This window comes from Gekko japonicus, unplaced genomic scaffold (genome assembly GCF_001447785.1).
Source record: "Gekko japonicus isolate JY-2015 unplaced genomic scaffold, Gekko_japonicus_V1.1 scaffold2305, whole genome shotgun sequence".
NCBI classification, from domain to species: Eukaryota; Metazoa; Chordata; class Lepidosauria; order Squamata; family Gekkonidae; genus Gekko; species Gekko japonicus.
In genome coordinates, this window is record NW_015169247.1 from 249,164 (window position 1) to 272,371 (window position 23,208).

Below are 23,208 nucleotides of genomic sequence, written 5' to 3' on the forward strand. Positions count from 1 at the left end.
TCGACATGCCTATGTCACTTCTGGGCGACGTAGGCACAGCGTGCAATGTCACTTCCAATGATGTCAGCATGTGGGGGGGGTGATGCTTCCAGCTCCGGGAGCATCCCCCTTCCCCCTGCCGACGTTTCAAAGGGGACCTGGCAACCCTATCTGGAGATGAGTTGTAACTCAGGAAGAACTCCAGCCTGGAAGTTGGCAACCCTAGGCTGTACACTCAGGAAGACTTTTCTTAGGATCGCACCGGTACCATTTTACATCCCTAAAACCTTTTCCATTTTCTCTATCAGCTCTTCAGGTCACAGTAACAACCCTCCTTGTCTTCCCCTGCTGATGTTTCTCTACTTCCTTGTGTGACTGCTAACTCATTCCCCCTTCTCTCCCCCCCCCTTAAGAAAACATATTTTGATTTCAACACAGGGGAGCCAAAAAGATCGTGGGCTACTGGCGGAGTTGTCAAAACTCCTTCCTTCGGAGAGTAGCTGATCTACATGAGGCTTAAAGGTCTGAAAGGGAGCCTGGGAGGGGGGAAACTCTTGGGACTTGAGCAGGGCTTTTTTTCGGGGGAAAGAGGTGCTGGTACTCTCAAGAGGGAAATGCCGGATCTCCTTATATACGCAGTACTGAGTCTGCTAGAAACAAGGCTGCATCAGGACAAATCGCTGCCAAGTTATGACAGGCCTTTATCCTTGGTCTTTCGTGCTTCTGCCTCCTCACAGCGCTTGGGAGATGATGCTTCAAATACCCTAGGAAAATGTGACGTTCCATCGGAGGCAATGCTTTCTGCTGGTCTTGGGCAACCAGATTAGACAGATGCTTGAATGGGACAAAGTTAGCTACAGACAGTGACGACTTTGGCTGCTGCTTCTAACAGCTGTCACTTAGGCCGGTCCTTCTGGACGACGAAATAAGTTTTAACTGAGAAGAGGAGGGCAGAAAATATATCGTTCTGTAGCCCTTTTAGTCCCATCTACCTCCGTCACTGAGAAAAATCGGCATTGAGGGGATTACAGAAAGAGAAGAAACATCACGGTCGTGGCACGAGAGATGGTTGGCATCTCCAGGTTTCTTGACTGGACCTGGGGCCACCCAGATCAGAAGAGACAGTCTGCTTGAGACGCATTATTTTAAGACCTAAAGAAAGCGAAGCCCTGTATGGGGATCATGGGAGTAGCAGAGTGGAGAGAAACTGTACTGCCAAAGGCCGGGGAAACCACCAAGAGAATTAAGAGAATGCACCTCTGAATTTTCTCCCACCCGTAGAAGCCATGAGGTCAATAAAATTATTATTTATTTAAATCATTACCAGATCCCCAACATAAAAGGCCAGGGATTCAATAATAAACAGCAATGGCTAACAGAGAGATGCAGTCTATTTATCTCCCTTGTTAAAAAACCCTAGAAAAATGCTCTTCCTTCTTGGGGTCATGATGTATCCAGAGCTGTGGGTTTTTTTATATGGGGCCCACTTCTAAACTTAATCTACCCTTCGGGAGCCATGGCTGTAGTACTGAAGTCTAGGATTGAGCTAGAACAAAGCTGATGCCGGCATGGCTCCAGGAGGCAATTGGCTTCGGCAATCCCTGTCAACTCCTGCCCCATGCCAGCCAAGAGCAAGTAGAGCCCTCTGTAGGATGGCGTTCCTGTAGGCCGAAGCTGGGCTTGGACCTGGCTACTGGCAGTACGTGTCTTGGACTGGACATGGGTTTCAGCAATCAGCAGGCAAAGGCGCAAAGTGACAACCTCTCCCTTGGAAAAGCTCTCTGACTTGTCCACGCCCTTGGAACAGACGTGTGGGGGTACAGTCCTGCAAACCGAAATGATTCAAAGGGTGCAAGACATCAAGCAGTATGAGAACAGAATTGGGCCCCGTTCCCATGATCCAAAATCGATCCCAACCCCACAACACGTTTGAAGCAAGCGGCGCTCACACCGGGCCATCGTTCTCTCATCATCCCGATAGTGCTTAGTGCATGATGGGAACTCTGGGGTTCATCACTGTCTGTTCAAAACTGACGGCACCATCTGGTGGCCAGCTTAACGTTCATGCAAAGGCATGAGTCCAAAGACATTATAACTTCCCCACAAACACCCATTGATGTGCCGCGGCTTCGGCTGTGAGATGGAGAGCTTGTGCGGTCCCTTAATCGGGCAACCGATCCTAATGCCTTTGGATTTTACTGCCCACCCAGGGTCAGTTTTTGTGTTGAATTGTGAGAACCATTCCAAGGGGCACCATTGAAACTGTTCTTGAACGGCCTCTAATCACTTCGTAATTTTTTTCCTGCTTTCACTATCTGCTTTCTACTTCTGGTTTTTGTTCGAAACGCACACTCGCTGAAAACAACAGCAATCTATAAACACAAGCAAATCAGGTTTCTTCCTTTAATGGTCGACTCACTTGACCTAAGGTCTCGAGTCAGGCCACACGAAATTATTTGTATTTATTTTTATTATGTTGTTTATTTTCATTATTATTATACATCTATATTTCTATATATTTTAAATTCTGGACTTCTAAATTTGGGATGAACCATTTAAAAAAAATCCTAACCCTTGTCATAAAATAATCATCTTGTCATTCCACATAATTCACGTGGAGAATTTCGCCATAGCTAATGTAATCCTCGAATCCTCATCCTTTAAGAAAAATGGTACTAAATCAGATTTCTTTTTTATTATTTTTATTTCTAAAAATTAGAAAAATATCTATTTCCTTAAATTGATACAAATAATTCAATCAAACAGCACCCCTCTCTAATTTAAAAATGGAACAGAGGTAGGGTTAAAAATTAGAAAGCCTTACAAGCAAACAACGAAAAACTAACCAAGGCAACGAAACAGTCAATGCAGGCAAAGAAGTTCTAAGGAAACTGGACTAAATCAGATTTCTGTTTGGGGTATGGATGGAGTAATCCAATTTATGACTACCTCTAAAATCTGGCTAACATCAGTAAAACTTCATTGGCATATCCAGGAGCGAGCGCGTGCATATATAGCTTGTCCCGCCCCCCAGGCCAGAAAAACAACTGAACTGACTGTGGAGTCATTCTGCCTTCCTAAATAAACTTGTCCGAGCACAGAAATGGTACTTATCAGTGTGGTAAAAATGGTCAGGACCAAGGAGACACTAGTTCAGATTCCCAGTCAGCAAGAAGCTTCCTGGGTCATTCTGGGCCGGTCACTCTCTGTCAGCCGAACCTGCCTCACAGGGTTGTTGTGAGGGTAGAATGGAGTGGGGCAGCCGTGTTGGTCTGAAGCAGTAGAACAAATCCCGTAGCACCTTTAAGACCAACAAAGGTTTATTCAAGGTATGAGCTTTCACGTGCAAGGCACACTTTTTCAATTACATTGGAATAGAAGGTAAGAGTTCAAACTTACAGACAGGGGCTGAACAGCAACTTAACATGTCACATGATGAAGATGTTTGAAGATATGCAAAGACAAAACTAAATAACAAGCTAACGTTGTAAGGTCAACCATTGCTCTGATTTAATTAAGGGGGGATAGAACCAGTGAGCTGAGTTAGTGTGAGCTAGCTCACCGTTTTTCAGCCTCTGGCTCACACATTTTTTTGTCTTAGCTCAGGAAGGAGGGCTCCAGTGTAAAGTAATTTATGCTGTAGCCAAATTGCTCGCTCATAACTTTAATGCCCGTAGCTCACAAAGTGGAATTTTTGCTCACAAGACCCCACAGATTAGAGGGAACATTGGATAGAACAGTAAAACAACGTGTCAAAATAGGAGATAAATGTGCAAAGGTGTCTTCTCTAATTGTGGGGAGTAAACTGAGTGGGACAGAACCATACATGTCACCCTGAACTCATCGAAAGGAAAAGCTGCATGAAGACGTGACTGATGGGCAGAAGCCCTATACCAGTAAGCTATTTATAAATCGTAACTGTTTGTCATGAACCCTCAGAATGGGACCTGGTCAGAAATCTGAAATACATCCAAGTGTAAACCTCGCCCCAGACCAACCTGATCTCATCAGATCTCAGAAGCTAAGCAGGAATTAAAGAAGTATAGAAGGCTAGCCTGATCTCATCAGCTCTAACAAAGGTCAACCCTGGTTACTACTTGGATGGGAGACCGCCAAAGAAGTCCAGAGTCACAATGGGGAAGCACCTCCGAACGCCTCTTGCCTTGAAAATCCTGTCTCAGGGGTCCCCGACCTTTCTTGAGCCTGTGGGCACCTTTGGGTTTCTGACACTGAGTGCTGGGCACAGCCACAAAATGGCTGCTGCCGGAGGGGAAGCCAGCCAGCGGCTGCCACAGTGCCAGCTGCTGCTATTCACGCAGTGAAAATCCTTGCACAGCTACCAAGCCACCATATTTGGAAATCCGCACAGCTAATCAAACGCCCAGCGCCCCCATCAGAAGAAGCATTGCTGGGCAAAAGCTCCACCTGGCCCCACCCGCATTCTAAAAACTCCTGGTGGGCTCCAGGAAAGGTATCACTGGGCATCATGGCCCCCCACGGGTACGAGGTCTCCGTGAATCAGCTGCAACTTGAATGCACTTCACACCCACCCACCCCAAACTTCCTAATGTGAAGAGAAGGGATCAGGGAAATGTATTTTTAAAATGTCCTTCTCCCTTCAAACGGTTAAGGCCGTCAATGCTCAGTCCCTCTGTTTGAGCGACAGAACGACGTGAGTTCTTTGCCTGCGCCGCTGTTGCAGGATCGTGCTGCCGTGTTCAAAAAAGAGGCCTTTCCCGAAGCTAACAGAGTCTGGGGCTGTCCCCTCCCCCCCCTCCTCTGCTTCCCCATCTGAAAAAAACATCAGTTTGTCTCAAGACAGGGCTGGATGCGGCTGCTGGGCCCGCCACTGCTGGAGGAGGCCGGTTGTGTTGATATTTGATATAACAGCTCGGGCCCAAGTGGGAAGAGGCCGAAGTGATAGATGATTTGCAAGTCACTCTTTGACTCCTGCATGTAATGGAATCTCTCCGGATTTGCTCAGAAATCACAGGCCAGACAGGGACGTCCTTCCAAAGCCCACTTCTTCCTGCTCCTACAGATGTAATAAAATAATATTGCGCGGAAATGGAGGGGGGGATTATTTAAAATGCATGTAATCTTTCGAAATGAAGACGTCAGTCGACACTCCGCTCTTTCTCCCCCCCCCTACAACTTTCGCTGCCTCGAGCACGTTCTTCAGACTCGCCCACAGAAAGCCTGAGATTTACACCCTCGTTGCAGTGCAGAGACGGCAGTGGGAAGTAGTCAAGGACAGTACTGGTAGTAGAGCTGGTAGGCTAGAACGCGCCACTTTGGGCGGCGCTTTTTGAAAGGCTACCCCCATGTTAAAAATTTAGGCCATGATTGCAAGAACACAGGAAGCTCCCTTATGCCGAACGAGAACAGCAAGCGAAACAAAGACCTGTGGTTGTGTTTAACGAGAAGTATTATGCATAATATTGCATAAATCAGTCAATCCTAAAAGAAATCAACCCTGACTGTTCCCTGGAAGGTCAGATAATGAAACTGAAGCTCAAAGACTTTGGCCACCCAATGAGAAGGGAGCACTCACTGGAGAAGACCCTGATGCTGGGAAAGACTGAAGGTCAAAGAAGACGGGGACGGCAAAGGATGAGATGGTTGGACAGTGTCACAGATGCAACGAACATGAAATTGAGCAAACTTCAGAGGACGGCGGAAAACAGGAGGGCCTAGCGAGATCTTGCCCATGGGGTCGCGAAGAGTCGGACTCGACTGAAGAAGAAGAAGAAGAAGAGATTGGATTTATACCCCGCCCTTCACTTGGAGTCTCAGAGCAGCTTGCAAACTCCTTTCCCTTCCCCTCCCCACAGCAGACACCCTGTGAGGTGGGTGGGGCTGAGAGAACTCTGACACAAACTGCTCTTTCAGGAACCGCTGTGCCAGAGCTTGTGACTGACCCAAGGTCATCCAGCCAGGTGCAAGTGGAGGAGTGGGGAATCAAACCCGGTTCTCCCAGATTAGAGTCCGTGCACTTAACCACTACACCAAACTGTGCGACTGAACAACAAAAATATTGCATAATGGGGCCGCAGTGGCACAGAGGTTAAGATGCTAAGCTGCAGACCAGAAGGTCTGTAGTTCGGCAGTTCAAGACCCTAGTGCCGCGTGACGGAGTGAGCACCCGTCTCTGGTAGGCCTGTGGAAACGGGCCATTTCAAAAGGACCAAGGAAAGATGAGAGGGGCCAAGAAGCTGACCAAGAAAAGATGACCCCTTCATGTGAGGAGTCAGTGAGAAACCAAGAAACATCTCAGGTGCTGGGTCACCTGAGGCAACACATTGTACTTGTACCAGAATAAAACTTGGTCTTAAAGGTGCCACTGGACTGTCTTGGACCGGGGGGCCTGGGGGGGGAGCTCTGCAGCTTATGTGGCTGCTTATTGCTCTGACTGAGGGCTGCTGGGAGCAGGGGGTGGGGCTTGTTGCATGTGCCCGCCCCCTGGGCTCTTTACTGCCGGAGCTCCGCTCCTGTGCGCTCCTGCAGGAAATGACCCCTGGTTCCATGTGCAGTGAGTGATTGGGGAGAGTTCAAAAGTGATTCCCCCCAAGCCTACTTCAGAAGTAGCATCGTCTATCCTAACTCCCTCTCGTTCTGCTTCCTGCCACCTTCTTCTCCATGCGAGAGAAAATTAACAGCCACAGCGACTCAATGAGCCAGACACAAATTCTTCCAGGGGCAAATTCTACCTCCCCTTCTCCATCTTTCCTTAAGGTTCAGAGTACCTTGGAGGAATCGCCAAGATGGAGGGATCTGACTGGATTTGTGGACTATGACAGCCAGTGTGGTTATAGGGGTTAGGGCATCAGATTAGGATCTGAGAGACTCAGGTTCGAATCCCCCACAGAAGTTTGCTGGGTGGCCTTGGGCCAGCAATGGACTCTCAGCCTAGTTAACTCACAGGATTTGGGCGTGGGGGACAAAAAGGAGAAGAAAGATGCAGCCATCAGGGAGAAGGGCAGAGTATAAATGAAATGACACATGTTCAGGCTGCTTTCTTGATTCGCATCTGGATCTTTCTCAGAGTAGTTGCCTGCAATGTCCCCTTATAACCGCCATCACCGTCTCTGCCTGACCTTCCAAACTAGATGGCTAGGAGGACAACACAGCCGGCGGCAAGGGGGTGGAACCCTTATTGGGACACAGATGTCAATCGATTGATATGAAGGCCCGGAACATGTTCTATCCAAAGTTAAGGACTTTCAGTTTCCAGATCTTCAGAAAACCTAAAATTACTTTGCTGAATTATGTCCTTGGTGTATTCCTAAGAATTTCAAACCCCCCACACCCAATTTCACAAAATACAATTTCTCCATCAGGATTATAAAATATTTGTGGTTTTTAGGGCCCAGCTGCGTTGAACGAACATTTCAAATATCTCTTAGCCAGCAACAAATTGAGGTGCCCAGCTTTGCCTCTCCTCTGTTCTTAAAATATGTCCTCCGAAATGCAGCCATTCTGGCAACAAAACTGTAGTCTTCTTGTCGCTCTCACTGGATGAAATTTACCTTCAGACTCTACGGTAAGGTTATGTCATTTAAAAGGCTGTGCCTATGCTACAAATAGGGGACTCCGCTTGTTTGTTAACGACTGCGAGCCAAACACATTGCATCAGTGGTAGAGCATCTGCTTGGCATGCAGGAGGTCTCAGGTTTGATACCCGGTATCTCCAGTTAAAAGATCTGGCAGTAGGTGATGTGAAAGACCTCTGGGTGAGACCTTGGAGAGCTGCTGCTGGTCTGAGTAGACAATACTGACTTCTGATTCAGTATAAGGCCGTTCCATCTGTTCATGTGTCCCACTAGAAATCAAGCGGTGGGGGTTTGAGGATTTGGAAAGGGGCTCTAATGTCCAAATTAAAATTTCAGAGTGGAAGTCTTACCTGAGATGTTCATGCACTGCCAGATAAGTTTACTGAGGAATGGCCATTGCCGACAATGGCTTCGTATGATAGAAGTATGGGATTGGTTCCTTGGTGTTTCTTAACACTGGCCCTGGGCACACGGGCCCCGGGCACACAGGCCCCGGGCACACGGGCCCCGGGCACACGGGCCCGGGGGGGAGGCATGGCTAATTGCCCCGGCGTAGTTTGATTAGCGATTACACGATCAGACACGCCGGCGGCACAGCACGGGTCCTTCCCTCGGTGATAGCGGGTAAACGAGGGACCGGAGGGGAATGCCGCGTGCCGGCGCGATCACACCACGGGCATCTGGAGGCAGCCCGTGGCAAACGTTTACTAGTACCTTGGAAGTACTAGTTTTTAAATGCGCATTGTCAGCAGTAAGCCACGGGTGCGCTCCACTTCCCAGATGTTGGGGTGTGAACGTGCCCAGATAATTCGCCCACCTTCCGTGCCTCTCCCGCGGCAACTTTGCCGTGTGACCGGGGCCACTGTGTGGTGTGACTTTGAAATCATGTTGTCAGCATTTTGCATTTTTAAGAAACTTTTTTTAAAAATATTGAAAATAAAACTAAAATATTCTAAAACTCGCTTCATGTGAAATGACTCTATGGAACATGGAGATTAAATGTCTTTGAAAAGCCAGCAGCTTAAAAAGTTGACAGTAAACAAAAGCTGATCAACCTTGACCCAAGCTAGCCTGATCTGGTCAAATCTCGGAAGCTCAGCAGAGCCAGCCCTGGCTAGTATTTGGATGGGAGACCTCCAAGGAATACCAGGGTCATGACACAGAGTCAGGCAATTTTAGACCACCTCTTGCCTTGAAAACTCTTCCTACTCCAAATCCCTTCTTCCTTAATTGACGGGAACCTGATTTTTGCCCCCTTTTTCAATCTGAAGTCATCTCTATCCTTCTGTTTGCTGCAAAATCAGCTATAGCGTTACGAGGGAAAGATAAAACACCACCAGACCTGTCGCTCTGACACAAAAAGTCACGGGACCTTTATATCGTGGCCAAAATCATTGACAACTTCTCATGTCTTACTTCCTAATCATCTTCATTTAACTTTGTGGCGACTTGATTCCCTATTATGGGATACCTTGCAGAACATGCCGATGTCCCTGCTGTAACAGATAACTCTTTGTGGTAATTTTGAAAGATATTTAGGTACCTTGAGAATACGGTTTAAAACGGTGAAAAGGCAAACAGGGCAAATATGATTTACTTACTGCGTGTTGTATATTCCTACATTAGCGTTTATATACTCTGGTTAATTTACAGATTATAGATGTATCGTTGTTATTGTACTATATTACATTGTACTATGCCTGACAGGGGAGAATGAAAATTCCCAGTCACTTCCCACAATTAGAAAAGACACCTTTAGACATTTTTTCTGCCAGTTTGACATATTTATTGCTTTACAACGGTTGACCCTATAACCTTCACTTGTTATTTAGTGTCACTTTGCATATCTTGATCATCACCATGTTACATCTTGATTTGCTGTTCATTCTCTGGCGACAAGTCTGAACCTTGCCTGTCATTCTAACGTATTTGATAAAGTGTCCGTTGTATCGTACCTTGAGTAAACCGTTGTTGGTCTTAAAGGTGCCACTGGACTCTAAGACCAATTTCCCACAAGCTGCTGTGCCGCCCTCGCTCTTCCCTTCTGCCCGACTGTATTCGTCAATTTCCCACTACTTGCTGCATGGCCGCATTGTGACCCGCAGCAGCCCCACGTCTTCTCGATCTCAAAAAAACAAGGATTGAGAAGATGCAGGGGAAATTGGGAGATATCGCGGGTCAAAATGCAGCCGTGCAGCAAGTAGTGGGAAATTGACGAATACAATGGGGTGTGTGTGTTGGGATTCTTAATTCAAGGTCGATGGTCGTATTGCAAACACAAGAGCCACACTTAGTAAAAGAAAAATATCTTTACAATAAAAACAAAATAAAACATGGGTATGGTACTTTAGATAAAATAAGTAAAATAAAAGGTTACATACTTAGTTACTCTCAGTAATATATGCTAACAGCTACATCTTTCTATCTGTCTTGGCTTCTAGAAGAGAACTACCACTTTGGTTCACACAAAGGGCCATAAACTTGTGAATACATTAATGCTAGATCAAAGCATTTCTACAAACAAGATGTTAGTTGACCAATACAAAGGTTAAAAGGTCACTTTATTAGGGTAAACAGCTCCCACAAACTTTCCCGTCATTGAATATATTATGTAACGTAACATCCTGTTTGCTAACAAACAACATTTGACTCTGTAATGGCTGAAGTGTAAACAACTCGCAATTCCAACAGAGGGAAGAGCCGAGGGCGGCACAGCTGCTTGTGGGAAATCGGTCTAAATTTATGGTACCATCACATTATGTTTTTCCCCCCTTTTTTGAGAAAACGCAATAAATTATTAATTAAAAAAAATTCTATGGGGTCGCCGTAAGTCATGTTGACTTGATAGCTCTTTCCACCTCCGCCACCAAACAAAAGCTGGGGGGAATGATTTGATTTCACATCAGACGCTGTGTGGCTGCTCATGGAACAAACAGGATTCCCTCTCTGCCGCACTTCCCTTACGAGCTGTCCCCTTCCCCCTTTAGACACCACAATACAGAATAAGTGGAGCATAAATCCAATCATAAGCTTGCAGATCCCATCATGCATCTTAGAGGCAGGGAACAGATCGCCGCAATTCAGATTCTAAAATCTGCAAGTCATCAGTTGCTAAGAAGTGGAAGGAGAAGAAAAAGAGAAAGGAGAGACTAGTGGACTGACGCTATCCAGACTTAAACTTTCCTTAGCCAAGTGAAAATCATGGCCTTGAGTCGGCCTAACTCCGTATAAGGATGATCAAGTTTTACGTTGGCCTAATCTGAAACAATGACTCATTGGGGAAACAGAGTGTCTGGTTAAACAGTCAGGTCAAAAAAACCCCGACAAGCATGTTTCGGGGTACGATGGAACCCAATAGCTAACATTCCCCCACCCATATAGAACTGGAATCTGGCAAGGGCATTTATTTGGCGTTTCAGATTATGAAGAGCCTGTTTACCAAAGAACGTCGGCCTTCTTACTGCATCGACCTCTCTGTTTCAAGCATCGACCTCTCTGTTTCAAGCCTCCGTGTCTGTCTGTGGTTCGGCTGAGACAGAAGGGGTGAGCTCAGGCCTGTGGGATGTGGGCGAGGTGGGGAAGGTTACGTCATTTGCTGCTCTTGCGCTTTTACTAAATGTGTCTGCCACCAAGTGCCAGGGGCGAGCTGGCTTTCCCTCTTTTTCTGTACAGCTTCCGTCTCGTCTTCAGAACTTCCTCAACCATTACATTAAGAACCCAAACAAATGGTTACCATATAAACTAAGTTTATTATTCCTGTTCGATCTTTAAACAACTAAGGTTATTATTCCTGTTCGATCCTTAAAGAAGCTTCGTTATGCTGTTTGGTCACTTACTGCTCACCCTCCACCTATCTGTATGGACTGGTAACTTCCATTTTTGTTTCTGTCTCTGTCTGGACTCTAATGGGCCCTTCCTGGCAACTAAGCCTCCCCCTTTCCATATGTAATGGTTGAGGAAATTCTGTTTCGCTGTATCTGAAGAAGTGTGCCTGCACACGAAAGCTCGTACCTTGAATAAAACTTTGTTGGTCTTAGAAGTGCCACTGGATTCAAACTTTGTTCTACTGCTTCAGACCAACACGGCTACCCACCTGGATCTAGTCACAGCGGTAATTTACTCTCTCCGCTCAAGGACTTATTTTCATACTTTCAATGCAAACACGTGCCAAGCTGCGTCCGGCTTGCACCCTACAAACCAAACAGAGCCTCTTTAGGTGTTTGCACAGACCTGAGGATTCCGGTTATACCTGTGGACCAATTAAACCTTTTTAGTAAATAGAAGGCCGATTCATAGGGCTTTCCTGGGCTTATTTAAATTCAACACGGGTCGAAAAGGAAACAAAATCGGACCAGTTTGAAACAAGCTTCCCTTCAAGGATAATTCATCAATATTAAGCACCAGGCACAATTTGAGGCCTCTGGAAATAATGAATTGATTGTGAGAAGAATTTAATAACCCCCGGGTCAATGTTTCGGGGAACGGGGAGATCACATTCTGAAAGCAAAACTCGGCCAGTCATATGGAGATCGAGGGAATCCAATAAACTGCTTGCAGTGCCGCTCTGTGCTAACCACGGATCATAAGGGACGGGTCCGATTCAAGGCTGCGACTTTTAACCTGGAATTTATGGATTCCTCGGTGAATCCGCTCGGGGCTCTCCTCCCCGGCTGCCCCTTGAAGTGGGTATCGGTGTGTTTGGGAGCGAAGCTGGGCGGAGGGGGCAACTTGACTTCCCGGATCAAATGTGCCTGGAATCCTTGCCTGTTTCCCTTCCCCATGGGAGCAATAAACAAACAAGCCAGGGACCCTGGTAAGCAGCCCGTCCACCTTAACCACCTGCTACGCCCCACCAGTTTGGGATTGGGGGGGGGGGGATAAGTGCCAGAGGCCAGGCAGGAGGGCAGTCAGCTTTATAAATATCCTTCCCGCAGCAGCTGAAGGCCAGTCGTCAGGCCGAAGAGCAAAAGAGATTAGTTTGGGCAGATCCTGTAGCATTGCAAGGACTGCGAAGGAAGAAGAAGAAGAAGAAGAAGAAGAAGAAGAAGAAGAAGAAGAAGAAGAAGAAGAAGAAGAAGAAGAAGAAGAAGAAGAAGAAGAAGAAGAAGAGGAGATATAAGAAAATCCCTTATGCAATTAGATATTGCGGATGCAATAAGAGAGAAATAGAAACAGTTGAGCATGTATTTCTACGTTGTAATTTGCTAAACGACATTCGAGCGAAATTTCTGGAAGTCCCCCTTAGCAAGGTAGCATGCCAACCGGACGGAAGCAAGCTACACTACCTCCTTACTTCTCGAGATTCGGAGATTATTGAATTGACTGCCAAGTTCTTTTATGGTCTTATAAAACGGAAAAAATGTCCCTGATCATTCTAATTGAGTTCAATGAGTTTGTATAATTTAATTCAAGGTTTTGCGGTTGGGAAAATTTTTATTTGGCTATAATTTAAGCTCATACAAATAGACATACCTTTGTAATGTTTTAGAAGTTATCTATTTTTCACAAATTTTATAGGATTGTTTTACCCTATGGCAACTGTTTAATATTTTATGCCAATAAAGGTATTTGTTTGTTTGTTTGTTTGTAAGAAGAAGAGGAGGAGGAGGAGGGGGAGATTGGATTTATACCCCGGCCTTCACTCGGCATCTTAGAGCAGCTTACAATCTCCTTTCCCTTCCCCTCCCCACAGCAGAAACCCTGTGAGGTAGGTGGGGCTGAGAGAGCTCTTTCGAGGACTGCTTGTGGAAGAACAGCTCTGAGAGAACTTGTGACTGACCCAAGGTCACACCAGCAGCTGCATGTGGAGGAGCGGGGAATCAAACCTGGTTCTCCCAGATTAGAGTCTGTGCACCTAACCACTACACCAAACTGACTCCAAACAGTTCGTGAGGGGGAGCATATTTCCCCACTCCCCATTATATTTTACAGCTTTCCCAGGGAGACCATTACACAGAGGAGAGATGCCGTGTAGCTGAGAGGGAAAATGTGGAGAATCGGTGGCGAGGTGCAACATGAGAGCGCGACAGAGTCAACAGACACAAGCCCCCACCGCCCAAAAGAAAAGAGTCAGAATAAGATCGACGTCTAAAGAATAAAACAGTCCCCCATAGCTAAAGTTTTCAGTGTATCTGTATACGAATAGCCACATGTGGCCCCCATCTGCGGATATCTAAATCTGCAGACTGGGGGCACACGGAAAGAAAACAGATATTTCTGCAAACCTGGGGAATCTCCCATGTTTGCAGAAAAACCTGAAATCCTTAAAAAATTAAATTTGGGGGGTGTAAATCCCCTCCCCCAGACAACGTACAAACTTACCTCCTCACCAGGCCCAGGAGCAGCAGCCACGGTGATGGGGGGTGTGATAAGAGGAGGAAGGGATCCACCACAAGCATTGTGGGTCCCCACTTGCTCAGTCTAAGGAGTGGATTGGCCATTTCACTTACAGGGAGAATTCCTGCTAAAAAAACCTGCTGGGCCTCTGCTGGGCAGTCCGCAATGAGCAGAGGCAGTGTTCCCTGTAAGTTGAGTCAGTGTGAGCTAGCTCACCGTTTTTTTAGCCTCCGGCTCACATATCTTTTGTCTTAGCTCCAGAGCAAACTAATGTATGCAGCAGCCAAATGGCTCGCTCACAACTTTAATGCCGGCAGCTCACAAAGCAGAATTTCTGCTCACAAGACGCCACAGCTTAGAGGGAGCATTGAGCAGAGCTCCACCCCAAGAGCTCCGGCAGCACCACAGGAGCGGCTCAGCTCACACTGGCCAGCGGCAGTCGGAACTCCTCCACTCCTAACAGCCGGGCTTCTCGCTGGGCCTTGTTAACTTTTCTTCTAACAAAATGGCACAAGAACCGCATTGGGTGTGTTCAAAGTGCCGTCAAGTGGCAGCCGACTTCTGGTGACCGCTGCAAGGGGCTTTCAAGGCAAGTGAGAAGCAGAGGTGGTTCGCCATGGCCTTCCTCTGCAGAGTCTTCCTTGGCAGCCTCCCTTCCAAGTACTGACCCTTCCTAGCTTCGGATCGGGCTATACGGCGCCGCCTTCCCTCGCTGAAAACCACGTTACTAATGAGAGCTGCAAGTTTATTGAAAAGAGCTGCAAGTTTATTGAACCTCCGCTAAATTGCTCTCAAATGATAAGAGAGAAAAAGAAAGGCACTGAATCTCCACCCTGACCTCCATTGTAATACTTCAGAGTGTGCATTAAAATATCCCCCAGAGGCCAGGGTGGGGAGTCTCACGGCCCATTTCTTTTCTAATGCCTCAGGCTGCTCCCACCATCCCTGTCTCTCTTTTTTTAAACCCCCGGAGGGGTATTTTTATTTTTTCAATAAGACTACAAACTGCAAAGAAAAAATATAGGAAGGGGAACTACAACTATGGATAAAGGAAAGATACCCACACTAACTAAAAACCCAAGAGTGGGAGACCCCCTTTATGTTAAACTTAATATTAGTTTTAAAAGAGTTAGTAAAACAATATACTTGTAGAGTTCTTGTTTTTCACATTATTCTATATCAGTAAATTAGTTATTATGAGAGAACTCCCACCATCCCTGTCTGATTACCCCTAAATGGATCTACAGTCTGGCCTTCAGCCCAGATAAATCGAAGTGGCTTAGTTTATGGTGGACACTGGAAAGTTGCTTGGAAGTAAAGCCTCTGGAAATCACCAGATCAATGTCCACATAAGTACAGGCGGAGGGGCCCTTGGACTTCTCTCCAACCCTGAGCACCTTCCTTGGAGGGATGACCCATGACCAGTGTTCCCTCCGAGCTGAGTGAGCGTGAGCTAGCTCACAGTATTTTAGCCTCCGGCTCACGTATTTTTTGTCTTAGCTCAGGAAGGAGGGCTCCAGAGCAAACTAATTTTATGCAGTAGTGTTGGATATTACAAGTTGAAAACACTCAGTATATCTGGGGTTAAATGTTTGTTTATGTTACTCACAGGAAGTCACATGTTTCTCATGTAACCAATGTCGGGAATTTTCAGGATGCCGGGGAATTTTCTCCCTGATCTAGGAATCAAGGTGTATTAGCATTTTATGGCTTCTCTTCCCGTCTTTGTTTTGGTGTTCTGAAGAACAAGAAGAGCAGCCATAACTCTCTCTTCTAGTTTTGTCTTTGTAGAGTAAGGATGTAGGCGATTTAGCTCTGTTGTTATTTTCATCCCAGTTACCCTTCCCATGCTAGAATTTAGTAAAAACTTTATATTTGTAATCACACATGGACTCTCTGTCTGAATTATCTTACTCTGGCTCTGCTGGACTATCTTATCTCTGCTAAATACCATTCTTTTCAATATCTCACTATCACCCAACAAGTAGCCAAATCGCTGGCGCACAACACCAGTAGCTCACAAAAGTAGGATTTCTGCTCACAAGACTCCACAGCTTAGAGGGGGCATTGCCCATGACTTCCGAAGGAGCTTCTGGCTGTGTAAGGAAGCCTCCGTTTTTGCACTCTTATGCTGTGGTGGGCCCTGTAGCCAGCTGGAAAACAGGCGTTTGTCACAGAGGCCCGATGGCAACTAATCCAGGAAAGGGGGAGGGGGGGTAATGCTCGCAATCGATTCGGCCTCCGAGCCTGCGGCCCCGATTCCAAGCAGACTGTACCTCCAAGTCAATGCGGCCAGACAGGAAGGCCCGGAGACTCGACTCCACCAAGCCAGTGACCATTAAACACCAGGTTTGGCTTGCTGGGTAAAGCCCTCTTTTGAGTACATTCCTCCATTCTCAGAGGATTCCTGGACAATTCACATGTCCTGGAGGGAGTGGAACCCAACCCCAGTGGTTCCTACGGAAGGGCGTAATCGCGCAGAGGGTCCCAGGGTTACGGGACGCCTGGCCAGCCTGCCTTCAGTGCGAACCCTGGATGGAGCACCTAGAGGGGACGGGCAAACCTGGCGAAAGGCAGCACCAGCGGAGGCAGAGGGGCCTTCTCTTCCCAGGACCAGTGTTCCCTCTAAGCTGAGAGAGTGTTTTGTAGCCTCCAGCTCACACATTTTTGTCTGCGCTCCGGAAGGAGGACTCCAGAGCAAATCAATATATAGAGCAGCCCAGTCGCTCACTCACAGCCTGAATGCCAGCAGCTCACCAAGTAGAATTTTTGCTCACAAGACGCCACAGTTTAGAGGGAGCCTTGAGCAGGAGTCAGGAATGTTCCCTCTAAGCTGCGGGCTCTTGTGAACAAAAATTCTACTTCGTGAGCCTACTGGTCTGGCATTAAAGCTGTGAGAGAGCAATTTGGCTCCTGCATACATTAGTTTGCTCTGGAGCCCTCCTTCCTGAGCTAAGACAAAAATGTGTGAGCCGGAGGCTAAAAAACTGTGAGCTAGCTCACACTAACTCAGCTTAGAGGGAACACTGGTTAGGACCCTCATCACCCTATGCTGTTTTGGCAGGGTCAGCAATTCCCCCACTTGGGCCCGGCTGAGCTGGAGCCCTTTCATTCCTACTTTGCTTCCCAGGGTGTATGTGTGTGTGTGTGTGGGGGGGGCGTGTAAAGGAAAAGCCAGAGATCTCCCCTTCTGTGCCTTTTCTAATGGCGGCGTTGGATCCGTGCCCCGGTCTGTGCGCACAGTGGCAGGCTGCCTGCACAGGACTGCTGTGGAACAGATGGCGGGTGAAAAGCGGGGGTGGGCGCAGAAGGGGGGGTAAGTTTAAAGGGGGGGCTGAGTTCCCAGTGCAGGAAGAGCCCTGGCGCAGTATGGTGAAGCTGCTTATTATAAGGTCAGAGGGTACATTTTATAACCCTCCTCCCCCCCCCCAAAAAAAACCCCACCCTCTAAAGAAAGCACAGGGCAATAAAATCTGGCTCGGCCCCGGGGCTTTCCCCTCCCCTTCTCGCGCGCACCAGTATCTGGTCAAACTTTCCAGCAAGTTATCCGTCCCCTTCGCCTCCGAGCGCCCCTGCCCTGGAAACAGACCCCCGGTGGAAAACAAGCGCCCGGGAACCGTCTCCATAAAAAGCCTCGATTAAAAATCCACCGCGTGGGATCAAAAAGGCGAGTCTCGTAAAACAGAACATTAACTGGGGGCGGAACTTTCCAAAAGCAGGGAAGAGACCGGCGCTTTCCCCCAGCTCAGGGCCAGGCCGGCGGCCTCCGCGAAGCCCGTGAAGTCGCGAAAGGAAGCCAGCCCCCCGGGGGATGTTGCGTCGTTTATCCTTAAAGGGTCAAGTCCAGTGTTCCCTCTAAGCTGAGTTAGAGTGAGCTAGCTCACAGTTTTTTATCCACCAGTTCACACATTTTTGTCTCAGCTCAGGAAGGATGGCTCCAGAGCAAACTAATTAATGCAGGAGCCAAATCACTTGCTCACAACTTTAATGCCAGTAGCGCGCAAAGTAGATTTTTTGCTCATGAGACTCCATAGCTTAGAGGGAACAGTCCGGCTCCGTAGCTTTTAGGAAGCGTCGCTCTTCGGTTGATGGCCCAGCTGGTCAATTTCCAGTGAAATTGACCAACGGGGGAGGGGGATAGGCTGAAATTGACCAACTGGGGGGGGGGAATCAGGCGGAGCTGCAATAAACTGAGGCGTTAAAAAACAACCCTCCTCCGAGCAGGGCGGACCTTTTTAGGTAAAGACTGAAACGCCTTCCTCACCTTCGCCCTCCCTGAGGCCGATCCAGAGCTCCGAAAGGCTTGGCGAAAGTTTGCAACCACCGTGGAGGTTCTTCTCCTCTCCCCGGGTCTGGAGATGGGGAATAACAATATCCCCACGAGAGCGCGCGCAACGCACGAACTAGCCACCCAGACAAGTTTTAACACCGCCACGCGTCCCGAGTTCTAATGCCACCAATGACCCCACACCGTTACGATGTTCATCCCGGGCGCCTTCAATAGTCGCCTGTGGATTGAAGCGGGAACCTTCGCAGCGGGGGCGCAGCTTCAAATACGGGGCGATTCGGTCCCAGGCCTGGCGGGCAAAACCTGTTGCAGCCAAAGAGAAGGTTGGAAAGCGGAGCCAGCTGCGTTTTTAATATTTGAAGCTGTGCCCTAAATATTTTCGAGCTGTTACAGCCCTAAAGAGTCAGCGGGAAAGCGGACGAGGCAATCCTTTTCAAACACACACGGACCCCGCGCGGGCGCACACAATCCGGTCGCGTTAAAACGACCCGGGCGATTTTAAATTATAATTTCAGCGAGGTTTTGGTTTTTTTGTTGTTTGGTTTCGGTTTTTCGTTTTCATATTTGTCTTCCGTTTGGGGGGTTTTAAGATTTGCCTTCAGTTGTTGTCGTCGTTGATTCCCCCCCCCCCCCCCCACCCCACCCACCCACCTTTTAGGTTCAAATATGTCGAGACTCGAGATAGATCGAAGGCACCTAGAGGCCTCGGGGTTCGTCCGCTCTGTATTTCCGTCCCTCTGGGCGCGGAGTCCGGCTCAAATAATTTCGGGCCTCCTCTCTCCCTCCGGGATCCCGATTCCACCTCCGGACAAACAGTTTAGGAGCGAAAAGCAAACCAAATCTCTTTGGCAGAGATTCTGAAATAGCCCTGATTTGGGCCAGCGGAGCGGTGTATTTTAAACAGCGTATTTTAAACAGTGTATTTTAAACAGCGACTCTCGGTTTTCTTAAATTCGGAGCAGGAAGGAAAAGTTTGGAAACGTCCACAGAAACGGCTCCTGTTCAGTGGCCAGCTGTTTCTGGAGGAGTTCCCCAGAACATCTGTATTTAGACTCCGTATCCAAAAGAGGCTTCCAGCAGGATCTCAGAGGCAAAGGGCCGAACCCGGAGCGCGACAAGCGCCGACTCCGGTTCGACGCGTTTTGCGAGCGCGGCGATCGGGAATAAAAACCACGCCGAAATCGAAACGATGGAATTCAGCGCGAGGGAGAGATTCCAGGCCCCAGCCCTACACGGGAGTAAGTCCCCCTGAATCCATAGGGAGGAGGCTTGTCGTCGAGGAAAAGCGCCGAAGTTGGGGCTGCGAAACACTTTTAGAAACCGAATCGATTTGGAGGCTGAACGTGCAGCGGCGAATCCCGCGGAGCCGAGAGGCAACGGCCCAAAGAAGGGAGGCCGAAAACTGGAGCCTTCCGCCTCTTGGTTCTGGGGGGACGGTGAATCGGGGCGATTTCCCGTGCAAGAGAGACCAGTTCTTCCGAACGGAACCCGCAGGCTCCGGGACTGGACCGCCGTCGGGCCCTTCCTTGGCCCGGGATCGGAACCAGCTTTTAAACCCGAAATTCAGGCGGGAAGGAGCCGCGGGAAGGTCTGGGGACGCCGGGCGGGCCTGGATCCGAAGGGGGCGCCTTGAGTAAACGATTAGTAAAGATTTAGTAAACGACGAGTAAATAATTCGCATTTCTAATTCCCTTTCCTTTCGGTCGCTCTCTCTGCCTCAACTGTTAAATCAGCTCGTGCGAGATCAATTTCATTTTTTGTATTTGTTATTTTTAAATGCCGTACGTTGGTGAGGGGGTTGCCTTTTCGGAACACGCCGGGTTTGAATTCTTTTCCCAGCAAGCAGATCTGTCTTGAATGTTGCATTTATGAAACAACCGTTTTTGTACAGCACACGGACACACACACACACACGCGCACGTCGGCAGCCGGCGGATTTCCCAGCCCCTGGAATTTCTCGCTCCGGAGGCCTCGGCGCAGCTGTCTCGGCAGTCCCCGAATCTCTTTCCCGGACAGGACTCAGTCCGGAGGGCGGAAGGACCGGGCCGCGCCGTCAGAGGCGATCGGCCGCCGCCGAGCCATTCCCGTGGGCAAGAGGGCTGCGCTCCTGAAACCCCTTGAGCCCCGGACTGCTCCCGAATGGCGAGAGGGCCGGGATCCATTCTCGGGAGGGGTGGGGGGACGTGGCGTTCCCGTTCCCGTGTCCGAAAGGGGTTTCCCCGCCGCGCCCCACCGAACAGCCGAAGACACCCGCCGAGGTCGGGCCTGCGCGTCGACGGATTCAGACAAGCGTCTGGAGGGAGGGAAGGAGGGCGGGAGCAGCCGCGGAAACGGCCTCTTGAGGGAGTTGGGAGCTGCGGGGGGGGTTTTCTTATAACCACAGACACACACACACACACACCGTCCCACCCCCCATCTAAGACTTCGCCGGTCTCGGCCCCCCCCGCACTCCAAAAGGGTTCGATCCGGTCTGGGAGAGGAGAGGCGGTGCTGAAAGCGGTGCCCTGGGCCGGGTTGCGAGCGGGACCCCACACCCACACACGCCTAGTTCCCCCCCTCCCCGTCCGAGTAGACCGCGGCAGGGCTCGATCCTGCCCCTGCGCGACGGGAGAGGCGCCCCTCGGCTCGGCTCCCCCCGCCCAAGTCGTCCCCCCCCCCGGGGCGGGGGCAACGGGTCGGCTCGGACGCGGGGGCTATTCATAGCCGCCGCCGGCGGGGCCGATCTATTCCTGGCCGGGGCTGGAAGCGGAGGAGGAGGCCAGCGCGGCCCGCTCCGAGGAACGCGGCCTCCGGGGGGGAGAAGGAGGGAGAGCGCCAGCCGCCAGGCCGAGCGAGAGATCCCGGAAGGGGCTGAGCCGTTGTCCCCGGGGAGCGCCCCCCCCCCAGCCCCAAAGGGTCACCGGTCCCCCCCCTCTCCCGCGGGGGCCTCGGAGGCCTCGGACTCACCGGCGGCGGCGGCGTGGAGGGTCGTCTCGAGTCCCGGGGGGGCGGGGGCCGTCCCGTCGGCGTCGTCGGCGTCCGGGCTGAGGCTCTCCATGGACAGATCCAGGCCTTTGGCGTCCCAGTCGCGGAGCTTGCGCTTCTTGTTGGAGCCGATGAGGGCCTCGACGGAGAAGGCGTGGGCGCGGGAGCTGAGGGCCACTGCCGAGCGCCGCCGCTCGCTCATCTTCGCCCGCCCGCCTGGAGCCCCGCAGCCGAGCCGAGCCGAGCCGAGCCTCGACGGCCGCCCAGGCGCTCCTACATGGAGCCGCAGACGCAGCAGCGCAGCCCGCCCGGGTCGCCGGCGCCGGCTCAGAGGCGCGCTGGCCGGCCGCGCTTCATCTTTTGGGGGCCGGCCTCGGCTCAGATCCCAGCGGTGGGGCAGCCTCCCTCTCTCTCGAAGTGTCATCGATGCAACGAACATGAAATTGAGCCAACTTCAGAGGACGGCGGAAGACAGGAGGGCCTGGCGGGAGCTGGTCCATGGGGTCGTTGCCGGCCGGAGGCCCCCCCCCACCCCCACCCCCGGGGCCCCGGCCTGACCCAGATGTGCGCGGGGGGGGAGACGAGGAGCGGGGCCGCCAGGAGAAAGCGCTCCAATCCCGGGCAAGGGGAGATCGGCCGCGGTCTCTTTCCAGGGGCCGCCTTCCCCCCTTTCTCTTTCAGGCTGGCCCTGAGATTGGGGTTTTTGTTTTTTTATTTTTTTTTAATGTATTTTAAAAAGAAATAACTCCGCGCCCCTCTGCTCTCCTTCCAGGGAAGGCAGCCCCCCCCCCTCCCGCGAAGCTCCGTGCAAGATTCCAGCAGAGCCGCCGGTCCAGCCGAGACCCCTTAGAGCTATAGAGGCCGAGGTAGATACATTAGATAGACAGATGATTGGAAGAAGAAGGAAGAAGAAGGAAGAAGAAGGAAGAAGAAGGAAGAAGAAGGAAGAAGAAGGAAGAAGGAAGAGGAGGAGGAGGAGGAGATTGGATTTATACCCCGCCCTTCACAACCCAAAGGAGTCTCAGAGCGGCTTACAATCCCCTTCCCCTCCCCACAACAGACACCCTGTGAGGGAGGTGGGGCTGAGAGAGCTTTTGACAGAAACTGCTCTTTTTCAAGAACAGCTCTTATCAGAACTACGGCTTGCCCAAGGTCATCCAGCCAGGTGCAAGTGGAGGAGTGGGGAATCAAACCCGGTTCTCCCAGATTAGAGTCTGTGCACATAACCACTACACCAAACTGGCTCAGATGATGATGATGATGATGATGATGATGATGAAAGATAGATAGATAGATAGATGATAGATAGATAGATGGATGGATGGATAGATGGATAGATGGATAGATGGATAGATGGATAGATAGATAGATGATGGATGGATGGATGGATGGATGGATGGATGGATGGATAGATAGATAGATAGATAGATAGATAGATAGATAGATAGATAGATTAAAATGCTGGAATCCAGGTACACAGTTGGAGGGCGCAGGAGGGGGGGGGGACACAAATACGGACCGGGAAAGACCCCAGTTGGTTTCCAGCACACGCCGATCATGAAGGGCCGATCCTTTTCCACGGCCTGTTATTTCCGCCCACCCTTCCTGCGCAGAAGAGGTGTCAACCAGGAGGAATGGGGGGGGGGGGGGCGCACCTCCCGAATTGCCTGACTTTCTTTGGGCTGCGATCACACACACACACACACACAAAACAATCCGCTTTCGATCCACTTCCAATGCTCTTCCCAAAATCTAGGGGGAAACGGCGCTGAAAGTGGATTGAAAGCGGGTTGGGTCGAGTGTGTGTGTGTGACCGCAGCCTCGCGCTTCCCCCTAAAAGAAAGCGCTTCATTTAGGACGACACACCCAAGCACTTCTCGGGCCCGCCGCTTGCGGGGTTACGGCTTCCAGGGGGGTTGACACGGGAGTCCATCTGCCGCGCCTTCGGCACAGGCCTAAGCGGGGCCCCTTCTCTGGATGCCGTCGGAGGTCGCCGGCCTGGACTGGGGGATAGATAGCGACGGGGCTTCAAGGCTGCGGGCCTGGGCTTGGTGAGAAGCCCGCGGTTTGGGGCTGACTGCGGGGGTT

General features: G+C 50.0%; 1 protein-coding gene across 1 annotated transcript in view; it reads right to left on the reverse strand.

The window, feature by feature from the left end:
* TBX15 (T-box 15) overlaps nt 1–20,318 on the reverse strand; it is a 162,755-nt gene extending 142,437 nt beyond the window's left edge. Inside the window, exons 1-4 of the mRNA XM_015416481.1 lie at nt 20,069–20,318; nt 18,346–18,459; nt 17,385–17,445; nt 1,683–1,804 (exon numbers count right to left, since the gene is read on the reverse strand). Of these exons, the coding sequence (XP_015271967.1) occupies nt 1,683–1,804; nt 17,385–17,445; nt 18,346–18,459; nt 20,069–20,318 (547 nt within the window). The remainder of the gene's footprint in view (nt 1–1,682; nt 1,805–17,384; nt 17,446–18,345; nt 18,460–20,068) is intronic.
* Nucleotides 20,319–23,208: the final 2,890 nt, after the last annotated feature.